Source organism: Petromyzon marinus, chromosome 9, assembly GCF_048934315.1.
Source record: "Petromyzon marinus isolate PM22_M1 ecotype Great Lakes invasive population chromosome 9, UKy_Petmar_22M1.pri1.0, whole genome shotgun sequence".
NCBI classification, from domain to species: domain Eukaryota; kingdom Metazoa; phylum Chordata; class Hyperoartia; order Petromyzontiformes; family Petromyzontidae; genus Petromyzon; species Petromyzon marinus.
Window position 1 is genome coordinate 4,543,835 of NC_133675.1, and position 17,136 is coordinate 4,560,970.

Here is a 17,136-nt window from a genome sequence, read left to right on the forward strand (position 1 = left end):
CAATCAATTTCAAGGACAGTGCATACATTATCAGAATTATGTTTTTTGTTTGCATTCCGACCGCAGGTATTGTGGTCAATGCAAACATGACTCCTTGTAAAAAAGGTGTCAGTTTGTTGCCAGATAAAAGGGTAAAAAAACAATTATCAGGTAAGGAGTATTGAGCTATATAGCTCTTTTTCAGAAGCGAACTGGTCACAACTGAAAGGTCAACGAAGTGGCTTATCACGTGGACATTTACAGCAGCCAAATACTCTAAAACGCATACTTCTAAATGTGTAGGGAAAAATAAGGAGAGAGACATGCAAACTCTAAAGATACAGGCATCAAGGGTCGGGCTCGAACCCACGACCTCCTGTACACCAGGTGAGGTAGTTAACATCATAACAACCGACTCTCGTGCCCCCATTCCTGTCGGATCTCGGAATTAAGCAGGACTGTGCCTGGTTACATCATGGATTGGCGACTGCATGGGACAAGGCGTTGTACTTATCCAGTATAAAAATAAATTTTATGTGATGGGGTATTTTGTGCGCAGGCACTGGTGACCGGGCTGAGACCACCAACTTGCTAAAGGTGACAACCTGGTTTATTCTTTAATGACACGGGTTCGAACCCAGGATTTGAATGGTGCCAGCTGAGAGCTCTTAACCTCAGAGCCACCCGGGCACCTCTGTGTAGCTGTAATTTACAATGAGCTATTGTTATCTTGTAATCAATCGCAGCTCAGGTACAGGCCTGCTGAAACCCGGTCTTTCTTAAAAGAGATTTACGTAGCGTTAGTAAATTGGGAAATGTCACTACAGTTTTCAATAATTTATTTATATTCTTGGTTCTTTCGGTGAAGTCACGTAGAAGGAAAACAATAAAATAAAAAATATATAAAACAATAAAATTCTCACGACGTTTTGACTGCAACACAAGCAATCACAGCAAGACATTTTTTTCAAATTTTCTTGCTGTGGTTTTCACACCTGATGATGATTGCTTGTGTTGCAGTCGAAACGTCGTGAAAATTTTATTTTTTATATTTTTATTATTTTATTGTTTCCCTTCTACGTGACTTTACCGAAAGAACAAAGAATATGAATCCCTGCAGTCACGAAAGCTTTAAATCAAAATTTATTTATAGGTAAATACCACAACTAAATGAGTTACATGAACAAGCTTCAGTTAAATTGTGAATGCAACGAACCAAACTATATCGGGTTTCATTTGGTTTGAAAAGTACTTGGGGATGAGCTCAAACATAATCTGAAAGAGACATTCGTTTCTTTTATAACCACATCCGCACGGTTCGCTTTAGAAAGATGCAAAACTCCTCCCGAGCCGCTCAAGGCTTTTTTGGGGCAGATTCACCGGCACAACAAGCTCTGCGTAGACTCAAATGTAAAATTAATCTGGACCGTGCCCTGCAGTGCTCACACGCAGGGAGGGTACATCTCTTCGTTTCCCTGCCGAAGCGTCGAAACGCACGCGTCACCAGCCGACCCCGGCCACGCAAAAAGCAACTCCTCAGCACATCTCTCACACTCACTTGCGTTTTTGCCCAAAAGCTGTTGTCCTTCACCCTGCGGATTTCGCTGGCAGCGTCCGTCTTCTTGTACACCGATGCCTGGACGCCGGCCACAAGGACACGGGCAATTAAAAGTAGACACTCTGCAAAGTACAGACTTATGTCTTTTGCATGCGCAGCAACAACACTCGGCAACCCTCAGCAATCTTATTTATATATATAAAGATAACACATCGACTCAATCAACTCAGCAATACTGTGATGCAGTAGCTCTCAATCTCCCCCCGCATCCCCCTCTAGATGGGTTGTGCCCCTTTCTGGGGGCGTAAACACCTTTCAGGGACTGGGCGGATGCAGGCTGCGGCATGGATGCCGTGCAGGAGAAGGTAAAATAAGAATTAGCACTACATTCACGCGAGATGTAAACATATAATCTGCGTATAGTGGCCTTAGTAACCGTGGTGGGTCGGGGGGGAGCTGGCACGGAGATGAGTGGTCTTAACCGGGAGGGCGGGGGGGGGCACGGGGTGGGGGGGTTGAGACCCACTGCTCTAATTCATGGCCGTGGATTATTGCGGTGTGTTGAGAGGTTTTCCACTCTCCGTGGCGAGCGGGTGAGGCGAGGCGCCTGCGTGTTTCATTTAATTCCCATACCACGGGTCCCTGGGGCTTGTTGTCGGCCACGCGAGGCTTTTCCTTGTGGATGCTATAATTGGAGCCCGACGCTTTGGCGACCTTCTCCCTGATCTGGTCGGGTTCGACGTCCTCCTCTGAGCGGGCGTTCACCGTCACGTGCGCGCCCTGCGGAGGGAAAAAGGACAACGGCTCAGGACCGACACTCTCCGTCCGTGCACGACGCAAAAACCCGTCGCAACAGGAAAGTGCGTGCGGCATTCGAAATGGCCGCGGCTCTTTTGAGCTGGTGGTCTGGACAAGGCCGAGAGCACTGCACGTGTGTAAGATGTGGTCGTCACACGAAATGCATGCAAGGAACGATGGGGGTTGGTGCCTCTCCGCTCTTTGCGCGCAAACCTGAGCGTGTTGCAATAACTTCATGACGGTTTGGTTTTTAATGGAGCACCCTCTACAACGGTAGGTCTCAGTGCTTTACACGAGCAAAGACAAGGCGCGAGTCAACGTGCTGTAAACAAAAGCGTCACCCTCCTCTGGCACAATGAAATCACATTCCGTCTCGATCGCTCACGCCATTTTTGTCCCTCTCTTAATATCCAGCCTTAGATCGATACGTTTGGCTTCACCGATGCATCAAAGTGCCTCATATTTTCTGGTAAAACAATACGCACGCGCATGAATGCGCGTGTAACGATTGGCAGAGGTAATGGAGTTGTTTTATGATTTAACATTTACAAACAAAATGCAATCGCTGCGTCAAATTAAGCATAAGTATTTTTAGTCCTATGTTTTTTTTGGTTAATTCCTCGGCAACAAGCTTGTCAAAAACAAGCTCCACCGCAACATGATCAGAACAAGTGCCAGATGCACTTTTATGGAAACCGGCACTCGTTCAAAGGCTCTCATAAAACGAAGAAAGTGAAGCGAATTTAAGGAAACGTGAAAAGCTTCTCTTTCAGCGTCGAATTTTTTCCGGCGCATTAGCGGTAACGGACACCGGTAAATGTGCTCATTAATGGAGGACATCAATGGAAGTACTGAATTCCAATCCGGTGCGCCCATAACTTGCCCTCGCGCCCCCCCCCGCCGCCGAGAGCCGGCCCCTTAGCGGCGTGCGCAGTGACGCGAAGCGAGCGACACGCGGTGGCATCGGGTTACACGTATCCCTTCTCCGTCCACTATTTTTGGGAGCACTCTGCAATTCGTTCGGCACACACGACACCAGACTACCGCGTCCTTAGTGACTGCGAACACCCCCCCCCTCCGCCTCCCGCACCCCCCCCCCCAAAAAAAAACTGCAGCACGTCCTGCTCTGGCCTCCCATCAGCAATTCAAGTTTCCGCTGCATTCACAAAAAAATGACGTCGCTCATTGAAGACCCTGCCAGCTTTGGCAATGACACAGGCCAGTTTAGCCACTGTGGCGTTTCATCGAGGGTTATAATGGCATGCATTTTCGTCAGCATATTCGTGTCCAACGCCAGTAGGTTCACGGTCAAACTCTTTTAAAGGACCTTTTTTTTTAGAATCTTATCCATTATTCAAGCCAGACGTGCCAAATGTCTAGAATACCTTTCTGCACCTCAGGACCACATTGGCATCCCTGGGGATAAAATTGTCATGGCTGCACTGTGACGTAAAGCAGCAGCGAGGCTTGTTGAGCACACAGAGAAAGCCAGGCGTAAAAGGCGTGAGTGGAAAGGGCCAAATGTTACAGCCAGAGAATAAGCGATTGAAATGTACTGGACGACTCTTGCCCACACTCGTTAAACTTGAAACGCAACTCAAAACATCAAAATACAGCTAATGTGACTGTAAACAATCAAACTTTGCTGGGACCACACACGCACAGGATATGAGATTTTAACTCGCAAAAGGAAAGCACTGAAAGAAAACAGTTTAAACACATTTGTAGTGTTAAAGATAACAGTGGACGGGCATTCAGATCACTGTCTTTGTGTCGTACATGAAGCGTTCTCTTAACAGTTTTGCCGATCAGTCAAAACACTTGCCGCTGACATTTAAGGCCACGATGCTATGAATGAGATTTTTATGATATTTTGCAAGTATGCTCTTTCCCCATAGCTCTTCTCCCTGTACACCAACAGCTGCACCTCCAATCATCTGTCCGTCAAACTCTTGAAGTTTGCGGACGACACCACCCTCATTGGGCTGATCTCTGGTGGGGATGAGTCTGACTATAGGTGGGAAGCTGACAACCTGGTGACCTGGTGTAGCCAGAACAACTTATAGCTAAATGCTCTAAAGGCAGTTGAGATGGTTGTGGACTTCAGGAAGAATACAGCCCCACTCACCCCCATCACCCTGTGCGACTCCCCACTCAAAACTGTGGAGTCCTTCCGCTTGCTGGGCACTATTCTCTCCCAGGACCTCAAGTGGGAACTGAATATCAGCTCCCTCACCAAGAGAGCTCAACAGAGGATGTACTTCCTACGGCAGCTGAAGAAATTCAACCTGCCAAAGACAATGATGGTGCACTTCTATACAGCAATCATTGAATCCATCCTCACCTCCTCCATAACCGTCTAGTACGCTGCTGCCACTGCCAAGGACAAGAGCAGTCTGCAGCGTATCATCCACACTGCTGAGAAGGTGATTGCCTGCAATCTACCAACCCTCGAGGACCTGCACACCTCGAGGACCATGAGGCAAGCGAGGAAGATTGTGGCCGATTCCTCCCACCCTGGACACTCTTTGTTTCAGCTACTCCCCTCCGGCAGAAGGCTGCGGTCCATCAGGACCAAAACCTCATGCCACAAAAACAGTTTCTTCCAATCCGCTGCTGGCCTCTTCAACAAGGCCAAGGGCTTACACTGACTTTAACATTTTATCTACAAAATGACACCTTGCCATAGTTACACTATGTTACCCTATTTGTATTTTTTGTATTTTTAGATTGTATCTTATAGCTACTTTATATTAAGATGTTAAGATTCCTATATGTTGAATGTATGCACCTTCCTGCCAAAGTAAATTCCTTGTCTGTGCGAACTTTCATGGCGAATAAAACCCTTTCTGATTCTGATGACAATAAAATTTACTGTAAAATCGTCCACGATAACAATTACTGATCAAAACACTCAAAGTGGCCGAAGTATATTTTAAGATATTTTTTTTATCAATGATGACATTAGCGCCATGTTGTTTTTAAAGAACCCCGCTCTAAATTTTCACATCTTTTCGAAATTGTTCAAATTCGAAAATAGACAAAAAAAGTGTTAAAACATTACGTTTATAAACAACCGAATTAAGTTTAATTTGAGCTTGGCTGTGATTATTAATAAAATGTTAAGCTCTCTTTGAATCACTCACATTTATCAGCTTCCTGTGTTCGAGTGTGTGCGTGTGTTCATTTGCGTGCTTGTCCGAGCACAAAATATCTCTGTAATGGTTTCCCTGATCTTGACAACATTTTAAAGAGATTGCCTGGGACACTGCCCATATTTCCTGAGATGTATTGTCAGGTCAGAAGGTGAAAAATTACCATAAGCAATGTCACCAAATGTTACTGCGGAAAGGAAAGGAAGTTGGTTAGATGGAAATGAAGACTGGATTTTATCGCACACCCTGTGTGTCTATACGATTCAGGGGGTTGGAAACGGCATACGGAATGAAAGTTGGGGACTCTGCTAACGCGCCACGACATTGGACTGTAAACACAGCCCTGTAGACTTATCAATCCCAGTGTGATGTCGACAGCAGGCCGGGAGTTGGGAAGGGGGTGACATCGGTGTGGGGAAATAAATAAATAACCAAATAGAAACATTATATCTGCCAAACATTATTTTTGGAGGAAAGCGAGCCAAGAGCAATCAAAATAGATTGGGGAGCAAAGATATGCACGGTACGTAACGGAAAACAGCGAACCAGCAATGGGTCAGAAACAATGTACAACAACGAAAGCAAACATTAACATTAATATGCCCCACCAAGAGGCTTCAAAACAGCAATATCCACAGGCTGGTATGTAAGTACATTTATAAACCCTCAACTCTTATAACCTACGGCTCTTGGTTCCGGAGCGACATGCAGCGCTTTAAATACTGCTTCGTGACATGATTTACATCCATTTCAGCTAATGAAATATTGTTTTTTACCTAATAAAAAAAATTGCTCTTCTTGTTATTTTAGTTGCCGATCCTTGACCGAGGTTATCACGAGTGCCGCGAAATGGATTACCACTTCCTTCGATTTTTTTCCTTTAATTTTCTGCCTAAATATTAAAGACATTCCTTACATATGATGATGATAATAATAATGATGACACTGATGGATTGTTAAGAAAAGTAAACTGGCTTCGGTAAAATACGTCGCGAGGAAAGTCTGACGGTCGAGACCAACGATAGAGTGGCAGCCAAGGGAGGGGACGTGCCCGAGAGAACATCCACAGCGAAGCTGCAGCGATGAAATGAGCGGGAGAGCTGGTGCCGGATAGACTGTCGCAGGCTTAGGAAGGCATTCATCCAGCAGTGGATAGTTCATGGCTGATGATGATGATGAAGGGGTATATTTGGCTGGAGGGCTCACCTTGAAAAAGGCAGCGATGGCACTCACATGATTGGCACAGATCCCTTTCTGGGAATCCTTGACTCCCTCCCCAGTCTGCCGACCAGGAAACAAACATTACAATAATCAACAAAGTGCAAGCAATGATTCCATATACACATTTATATATATTCTTACAATGAGCAAATTCTCAGCTGGAGGCATGATTTTTTTAAAAGGCTAATTACTAAAGTCTCATACGCCATAAATGTCTCTTTAAGAGGTGGAGCAGAGGAAGTGGTTAAGGCACTGTACTATAAACTTGGGGACCTAAGTTCGATTCCTCTGGACACGGCTGACACGGATTGCGCGTGATACCCGAGCTAGTCCCGGGGGTCCCCCGCCCAGTCACCTTCACCAACCCACAATGACCAGCGTGGCGAAGTATGGTCAAACAATCCCCATGATCGACACGGCATGGCGAAAGCATTCATCCAGCAGCGGAATGACAAAGGAGTGTAAACGTTATATATTGCCTTGGATAGTTTATTTAAAAAAAAAATATCTTCCGACACGTGGCACAACCTTGGTGCCTGCTCAAGTTCAGGTTTATTTTGTTTATCTGCCGGTGGCACAGACCCGATACAAGTGTTGCCGCTCGGAGTGACAGGTGAGAAAAGCCACACGGTCGTCGACTTGTGAAGGCTGCGGACAAATGTGGATGACTTTCAGCCTATTGGTGTGCTTTTACACCTCTTACTGGGAGCTACATTTTGCAAAATTGAATTCAACATCTTGATTTAAGCCACAATATTAAATGTGTAAAAAAAAGTAGTCTCTTTTCAATAGCTTGCAGTGCATGATGCTTATAGTTATTTGATTTCAATAACACGTTGTGGTGAATCTTTTCCACTGGGACAATGTTTCTGCCGGGAATGTGTTGACAAATTTACGATTGTTTGCGTAATATTTTACTGTTATAATGCTGCTTCGCCGAATCACTTGAAATGTTTGGTGTGCCATTCATCTACCCCTCTCCTCCCAGGGGGGACGGGGTCGCTCTTGAAAAAGAGCTTGCTAGCACAAATGGGCCTTCCCCCGGGAGACCAAAGATAAAATATTTGAATTTGTCCGCTGTTCATTAAATTTCCTCAGACCGCAAGGGAGCAACTTGAGTTGGATGAGGCAAGCTTCAGATTCACTCAACCGCATGATAAATATTGTCACTTGTTTTATTCAGCAATGCCTCACCGAGGAAGGTTCTCTATTAGAATGAGTGGCAAAACACTTTTCAATTAATGTTTTTAATGTGGGAGAAAATACGAGTGAATGGATAACACTCATAACGTGCAGGGATAATGCTCAAAGATCCACACAGATGGGTTTGTGAACCAATTTTTACTTGTAGACATCTCCTGGCTATCTCACAACCCAGTGACGTTCACAGATCCACCGCAACCCTTTTCCTCCACAGCAATCCACCATAGCCAGATACTCTTTTTTACAATTAGCGCAGGGTCATCAACAAACGTGTCGAGTTTTTGTCATTTTTGCGTCACCAGCAGCAGCATCGCAAAACTACATTTATCGAAACTTTAAAGTGATGGATCGCAGGCGTGCGCCGCCGACACCACCACCACCACCACCGCCCCCACCACCCCCATGCCCAACTGGTTGACTCGCTGACCCAAGAATTGGTCGACTCACTCACCCAATTGATGAGGACGTACTTGGCCAGACCTGTGTTTGGGTCCTTCACGCGAGCAAATGCGTACATCACCTTCCCGCTGCTCAGCTCCTCGACCAGCTCCTCCAGCCCACCCGCTGCATGCACAGTCCCACAGAGACAAAGATCCCCCCTAGAGTCGTTAGGGCAAGTGTTCATGCCAGCAGGGGGCATGTGCAGGTGTGGTCTGGCCACCATCATGTCCGACTGCCTTTGCTTCCCCAGCACTGACATTGACACACACTGCATCGGGTACTCATTTACAAGCTGAGTCGACCTAAGGGAAGCTCACAACCGGTTCAGATAATCACCACTGAAGTTAGTTACGGCCGAGAATCAAACGCAGGTTGCTAGGTTTGAAGCACAGCACTCAGTCTCACACACACGGCCAAATCATTCAAGCGTTCATTCATGGAGCCACAAAGCCACCTCCGCTGATCTTTACATGAGTCATGATTTCACGTGCAAATCTATCAATGCAAAAAATGCAACACCCATCGACATTATAGCAAAAACATTTGTAGTGCAATCTTTTTTTTATAGAGTTGTGACACCTGCGCAATGTTATTGCACTTGCTATACAACGACGGAGATCAATATGCGACATTCTTTAAATGCAATCGGTCACAGCTTGGGCAAGATGCTGAAAACGTGTTTACGTGGCACTTTGTGCTTTAGGTCCGAGCCACAGCCTTCTGTACCCGCAACATCTCAACAGGACGAGCATTTCCTTCGTCTTCTGCCAAGCCAACCACAACCTTCTCATTAAAAATGCAACATTGAGGGGCATGAAAGTGATATTTAACTCGGACCAAACATCTCGCCACGTTATATTTAAACGAGGCATCAGTGTCACAGTAATACCCAATTTCTCATGTTAACTACTAAAAATGATTGTACTTGTACTTTACTTTTTGTCAATCCACTGCTGGATGAGGGCTTTCTCACACCATGCGGCACGTGGGAGGATTATGTGACCTTACTTCACTACGTTGCTCAATGTGGGTTGAAGGCGGAGAGCAAAGATGTTGAGACGTAATACGGGAGAATGGATTATGTTGCACTTCCCGATATTGACAACATAGCCCCACAGGCACCCGACAAAAACATGTTTTTATGCCATGGTGATTGCCCTTCCAAGCACTATCCAGGCTAAATCATGCTAAGCTTCTGAGATCGGACAAGCTCAGTTGCATTCTGGGTAAATTGGTTTTTCCAAAAATGACTACCGGTGCAAAATGTTCTGCGCGAATCCGCGCAGCTACTTACATCCTGTGCCGGCCGTTTTTACATCGTTGCTGTTACCTTCGTACGTGAAAAGAGCCCTATGAGGAAGAGAAGACACGAGCCAATTATTGTTGTGTTGACACGGTCTGCCCTCCCTGCAGACGCCATGTGACACTGCCAACATGCAGGAGCAGGCCCACCCGCCGCCCCATTTGCGTGCCACCGTCACGGGAGATGAGACAGCATTGGGAGGAGGATATTGCAGGGCATGTCAGTCCACGTTAGGCAGTGCTCACAACCCTGCAACTGCGGGAACATTTGAATGTATAAATTAACGTTTTTAAACCACCCCCCCTTAAATATACTGGGAACTTGATGATTTAGTGAGTACGGAATGTTATTATGTCGTAAATTAATATTTGTAAAAGAAAAGACATGCCTAATGCATAAGACACGATGGAGTGTTTATTCTGGGTCTCGGAAAGAGAAGAATATATAATAACACTGCACGTCATGGTGAAAATATGTATTATACACACGGGATGCATAATTCATTCTGCATCTTTTATTCCATACCAAACAATACACTTAATATTCTTGCAAGTAGAACACTAGCCTGCACTGCATCCACATTTTTCCATCTTAGCAAGCATGTGCATTATGTGGCAGTCGATTTAGGTGAAACAAACCAGCAGCACATCTTATGCTTGTCAATTTAACATAATACCAAAAAACAAATAGCCTGTCAGTACAGTGCCATGATAGAGCACCTGCCTTCTTTATGACCAAAGAGGATTAACATTCCTGTTTGACAGCCCAGGATATGCTGCCTGGGTAGGAATCGACACGATAAGGGCTATTTGTTTTTTGGGTTGTCCCCTTATTTTAAGCCACACAATTCCAAGAATGTATATGAGCACCATCACACGTAATGCTACTTTGACAGCAAATTTAGACCGACAGATGACCTTTGGTGGTCAGAGGATTAATTAATTTTGGTTTACTGACGGTAAATCCCTTTTGTCTGATTGTAATAAGGGGCTACATATGCCTAATGAGTATTTCATTGCAATAAAGAATCTGCTATGAGAATGAATACTAAAAAAACAATTTTGTTAAAATATCACGGGAGAGCTGCATCAAGATTATTTAAGCAGTTTAAAGAATAACGCTGTAAAAAGGTAGACCATTGGAAATATCTAGGAAGTGCAAGAATAGAAGATGTCAAAATCTGAAATGAAATCACAGCCAAGATTTTTTTTTTCAGTCCTTCCTACCATAAGGATTGAAAGAGATTGAAAAATACAAATTGTAATGGCTGTGGTATGAAATGTAGGAACCTGTACATTAAGAAAGGAAGATACCAGCAGAGGCTTTAGAATTTAAAAAAAGCATGTTTGGGGTCAAATGGGAAAAAAATCCACTGGACAGAAAGTAAAATTCAACAGGTTCACAAATCTAATCATGAACATTCAAAAAGGGCATCACAACTAAAAGGGGCATATATTTCAAATGGGAAGTCTTGCTTAGGAAAGCTCTAGAAGGATGCTAGAAGTTAAAAAGGGCAGAATGGATTACATGAAAAGAGAGACAAATATTCGGAAATGAAGAGGAAATCAATCACAAGATCATACTTGGTGGAGACACCTGGAGTGGAGACCTTGCCTTTAGGCAGATACTTTGAAAAACCTGGGATTACTTGAAATAAGAACAGCAAAATAGCACAGACATTGTTGAAAACACGATGAGGAAAAAAAGTGTTTCAGAACCAATGATGTTTTTGTGCAGGCCCTTATGTAATTAGCCACACCCGAACATTTGGGTTGTCTATCTATGAATTATTACACAATCTGTCACTATCACATATATGCAGGCAGTATCACCAGCTGTTGTGCTGGCGTGCTGTGCACACAGTTTTGTAGGGCAAGCAGAAGCAATAAAGGAAAACGGATGCATATTGTGCAGCAACTGCGGGTTGGAGTTGTGGCAATGCGGTTAGGGCAGCGTGTTACTTACCCAGCGAGTTGAATTTTATTTTCCATCGTGGATAATCGGAAGTGATTTAGAGTGTCCCCCCCCACCACATTCACCTACCCTCACTGACCAGAGTGGTGAAGTATGGTCAAACCCCTACAATGTAGGAAGGCCACTGCCTAGCAGTAGATTGAGAAAATGGGCTGTAAATGGTTGTTGTTGTTATTATTATTATTTGTTGTGCTGCAACATTGTGCCGTGTTCGCCCGTTCACTGTCCTGGGACCACACCACTGCAAACACATTTGAACAATTTTTCGAGTTCCGCGCGAAGGGTCAACCAGAAGTTGAAAACTTCCACGGGCCTCTAATTTATCAGCAGGAAACAGAACGCTGTGTGTGTGTGTGGCTCTTAAACAGGAAGCCTGGCTTTCAACAGCTCACACTTCCCAAAACGACTGTGTGAGCATTCGCTATGTGGTCGTGTGCACCGCACGATGCACTTACAATCATGTTCCATCTATTGTGGCAGAAGGCTAGTGCTGGTAGCAGACAAACTTAATGGAGTCTTCAAACTCTGCTAATAAAAGTATGTGTATAATGTAGTGAATTGATGCTTATAAATAAGAAGGTATTAACGGGTTATAACGTGTACAATAAACTTGAAATCAAGTTAGTTAAGTACAGGAGATGTGTGTTGTGGGATACCGACATAACAGATTGGTGCTGATAGTGGCAAGTTGTGGGCTGTGGACATTATTGAGACAATGGACTTGCAAAATACTGTGTTTACAACACAGTGAACTGCTTTGGGGGTTAATGTTATTGAATCAATATATGCATGCCGTAATCAAGGAATTAAATAATTCTGCTAACTAAAAGCAATGCAATCTACATGTTTGGAAAATGCATTTAGCAATGGCTTTTCAACTAAACTCGTTTTTTTATTATTTCCGTGAAAGCCCAAATATTTGTATGCAGTGACTACCTTAGTTTAAATTACTTTGTCAATTTAAGTGTCTCATTTTTCATATGTATCCAGAGAACTCCTCCTATACTCAAACCATTTGTCAATAACACTGCCTTAAAATTTAAATATATAACAGGTGATGTTTCCGGTAATGGGCCTTCTTCACAGCACATTAATTATCCGAAGAAAGCTCCAATTTAAATGAATGAGTTACTTGACAGCTATGGGGCCGTCCATAAATGACGTCACGCACCTAGGGGGGGGTCAGACATTTGTGACGATGTGTGACGAGGGGGGGGGGGGGTTAGAAATGTGACGTCACATAAAAATGCGCAACTTTAAATAAATATAGACAACACGTTCTACTTAATTAAACAGGCTTTTTAATAAATGTTTTCTCCTACAACATCAGAGTGCAGCGCCACATTAAATACGCACTACAATGACAATAGTTTAAAGCGATTTGAAGCATGTTTGATTTTGGGGGTAGGCCTTGGCAAGGTAAGGTAATTTACCCTTTTTACCGAGTAAAAGGGTAAAGGTAAAGGTGTCGACATGCCAAGGGGTAAGGTAAAGGGTAGGGTAAAGGTAGCTCGGAAGAATTACCCGGTAGGGTAAAGGTAGCACCAAGTATTACCCAGTAAATACGGTGCCTTGTTTACTGCTAAAAGCTCCGTGGCGCAGTCCGTGGCTTCCATTTAATAAGTAATATTTTAAAAAACTTTTTTTTTTAAACACGCTTTAATGAAATCTACGAGTAATGGAAGAACTCCACGACTCCAGGAAGTGACCCCGAAGCTTGCCATAACGTAAGGGACCGTGGCCAATTACAGCCAACGTCAGTTGACCGTGGACAAATATGATATAGTATTGTCATCAGTATGACATAAGTATACCAAGTTTGCAGTCGATACCACATTGGGAAGTGGGTTAAAATTGAGTTACAAGATTTGATACGACAACAAGCGTGTAAAATTTGAATCATCGAGAGTATTCTATAGATGAATAAGGCGCTCTACCTAGCATTTACCTGTTATAAACCTTTTTCATGTGTAGTAGTACCCCAGTAATTACCCTGTAAGGTAAAAGGTAGGGTAAAGGTAAGCTCGTTGTTTTTACCTTTTACCTTACCTTGCCGAGGCCTATTTGGGGGGGGGCAGAGCTTTGTGACGTCCTATTTAAGGGGGGTCTGACTTTTTGTGACGCCGTGTGACGAAGGGGGGGTCAAAAATCGCGTGACGTCATTTATGGACGGCCCTCTAATGATACGTAGCTTATACGAATGAAGTCAAAAGCACCAAAAAATGCATCGGTGCCAGCAGTTTATCCGCTCTATGACAATAAATAAAAAGGGCACGCGTTAAAAGTCACGTTTCAAAATCATACACCGGATTGACGTGCGCCGTTGGAGATGGGTGTTTGAGCGGGTGCTGGATGAGCCACTGAATCTTAATCGGATTCACATTCCAGTATACAGAACTGTATTGTATAAACTGCTGAGTGGTGAATAGCGGACAGATGATGAATGGTGAGTGGCGTCAGGTGAGCAATTAACATGTGACAATTGTCAGCTGAGTGGTCATGTGTTATATACATCACCACACCCACAGGGCGGACTCTCCCTTTAGTTTACCAATAACGACACAGTCAAAAGACGAAAGTTTCTGCCTGCACACATAAACAATGAACAACTGATCTCCAGTGGCAGACATTCAGACCGAGTAGTTAAATTACACATTACTATAGCGGGGGGACCAGTCTATCCAGAATATTCATAGAACAACAGACAACGATGGCGGCGGGAATGTACATTTGCACCACGTTTCTACCCAACGTAAATACAGACTGGCAGCTAGCTGGTGTCTGTTGTAGAGCGAGCGGCTCGCAATGAGAAAGTTTGCGAGTTCAGATCATGGATGGGAGGTTGTTGACTCAGCCCACGCCATCACCCCCCCTCTCTCCACTTTGTGGGCTCCTCTGGAAACACTGCGCTCACACAGCCACGAAAAGAATGCGGAACGTCCCACTCTGTTGGCTGGAAACAGGACACGAGCATCGCCTCAAATGCAGCAGGAAAATCACTTGGGCTGTTTTTTTTCCCCCTCGCCCAACTTTGTTCATTATCAAAGTTGTCTTTTTTGTTCGCATTTTGACTGCTTGTGTCGTGGTTATTGCAAACATGATGCCTTGAATAAAGGCGTCAGTTTTTGCGCCAGTTCAAAGGGGTAAAACCTATTCCTATAGAGAAAAAAAAGTTTCAACGCAGCTGGGCGTGGTTGTGGCTCCGCATTCCTGCGATCTCGCGCCGTGGAGGCAAGGGTTGATGGATCACGAAGTGATTAACGAAAACTCCCAAAGCTCAACGGCGAGGTTTGCCGTCGTCTCGCAGTTCAACAAGTGGATTCGTGAACCCATCTGTGCGGATCTTTGTGAAATTCCTTTTGCATACCCGGTTTTCCCCTTCACGAAGCAAAATGTTAATTGAATTGCATTAATAACACAGCACGTTGTGAACTTTACAATAAAGTAATATCCCATCGAGTTAAAAGATTCCTGTCTTTGGAGTCCAACACAGTACTGTAATCCCAACACAGCCCCATGCTGAAACGAGTCTTCACACTCAAGAGTATTTTTTCTCAAAAAACCGAAGGCGCTAATTATTTTTTGATCGCTTTGTCAATCCACTGCTGCTTGAAAGGTCTAAGACAACGCCACATCTGTCACAGAGGTCGCTGCCATTTATATTAATGTGTATATATTTTAACCACCTTTTCAATTCATCATGAAACACAACTTCGTGCTCCATTAAGTTCGCTCGGGACAGACGACCGAACTCCGCCCCACCCCCTTCGGGCCTGGTCGCAGTGGCCGGGTGACGGCGCTCCGCCCTCGGTAGAGGCAACTAGCCGAAGCGCCCTTGACGCCGAAAAGAACGCCCCGAACGAGGAAGCCGCTTCATTTAAAAACAAACCCCCCCGCCATTGAAAACTTGAAGGACAAAGAGGGAGAGTTGTGTGTGTGTGTAACACGCACCAGTCGGTGTCTGCCTTCTCGTTCACGACCTGCTGATACGCGGCGAGCAGGGATGACTTGTTCTTCGTCAGGTTGACCGCCATGGCTGGGTCCCGTGTGGGCGCCAGGTGTCGATTCCTCGATTCTTCTCTCAATGTTCCGTGATGGTGGGTGGGGCGGTGCTGGGTTTCGATTAATCGAACTCTCGATACGGCTGGATCGATTTGAAATGAATGAAAGAGGATGAATGAAACAGGAGGAATATTAAGGATTTTTTTTGTCCCACAAAATCTAGCTGTCTGACTGATGATGCCGATTGTAATTACTATGCGAAACGTCGTACTCAGATTGTAAGTTTTGTGGATTTGCTCTCCGACACACCGGTGTGCTGTCCTAGTAACGAATTGGCACGTTTTGTTTACGTGACAAACCTTACTAATTGGCTGTGTCGGGTGGTGGCGGGTTTAACGACACATTTATATTTACGCGATATAACCCCCCCCCCCCCAAAAAAAAAAACACCTATATTATGGAAATCTTATTCGCGCTACAACTATTTTTTTTTGCCAGGCAGCCATCGACTTACAAACACCCGCACTTATGAACCAGCTTCCACGAAATGTTTTATTTTTTACATTGACTAAAACATGTGCACCGCGGCACTATTTCGTTCAGCTGAGCTCTCCTCCGTGAGATGCAATGAGTCGTGCTCGGAGTGAGTGTTTGTGTGCGTGGTCATTTAATTCGATTACGGTACTGTGTTCCGACTTACGAACCGTTTGACTTACGAACGCGTCCCAACGAACGAATTGTGTTCGTAATTCAAGGAGTAACCTGTATAGCTATTTTTTTCTGAAGCGACCTGGCCACCAAATGATAGTTCAACGAAGTGGCTCATCACGTGGAAATTGATAACAGCCAAATTCTCTAAACGCGTGACGTTGATTCTAAATGTAAACTGGAGAACCCGGAGAAACATCACGCTACCGCGAGGAGAGAGACATGGAAACTGCAAATATTAAAATTACGTCAGGATGAGATGTGTTGTGAGGTATTTTCAAATAAAAGTTTTCTCTTGGATTTAAATATTCTGGCAAAATACATAAATAGGAGCACAAATTAAAACGTTACAGCAAATTAAATGAACCGTTGCAGTCTTCTGTGTACGTTACTCCCACCTCTTTGGTGTCGCTATCGATCAGATGTCTTCCGAACTTCTTCCGGAGTTTCAACTCAATGTTTATTTGTTACAGGGGAAATTCCGTTTAGGCAGTTACCCAGTGGCAATGGCCCGCAACCACTAACAACAGAGCCATTGTTGGGGTAGAAGGAGCCCAGCCAGCAGCCAGCCAGGCAAATCAAGGCATAGATAATTTTAATAGTTTCATTGATTTTGGGTATGGCTTTGTGTGGGAGAAAACCAGATTATCCTGCGAAAACCTACCAGGCATGCGAGGAGAGATACACTCAAAACTCCACACAGACGGGTTCGTGATCCCACTGCCGTCTCCTGACCACCAGCTCACAGCACCCCAGTGGGTTTGGGATTTTCACTGCGCAAATTCTACACGATC

The 17,136-nt window shown here is 44.5% G+C and overlaps 1 protein-coding gene across 2 annotated transcripts in view; it reads right to left on the minus strand.

Moving 5' to 3' along the window:
- LOC116940669 (drebrin-like protein B) overlaps positions 1 to 17,136 on the minus strand; it is a 40,906-nt gene that overhangs the window by 12,167 nt on the left and 11,603 nt on the right. For both annotated transcript variants that reach the window (XM_076065834.1, XM_032950799.2), the window contains exons 2-7: positions 15,584 to 15,776; positions 9,650 to 9,705; positions 8,366 to 8,478; positions 6,697 to 6,771; positions 2,171 to 2,317; positions 1,538 to 1,615 (exon numbers count right to left, since the gene is read on the minus strand). In XM_076065834.1, the coding sequence (XP_075921949.1) occupies positions 1,538 to 1,615; positions 2,171 to 2,317; positions 6,697 to 6,771; positions 8,366 to 8,478; positions 9,650 to 9,705; positions 15,584 to 15,776 (662 nt within the window). The remainder of the gene's footprint in view (positions 1 to 1,537; positions 1,616 to 2,170; positions 2,318 to 6,696; positions 6,772 to 8,365; positions 8,479 to 9,649; positions 9,706 to 15,583; positions 15,777 to 17,136) is intronic.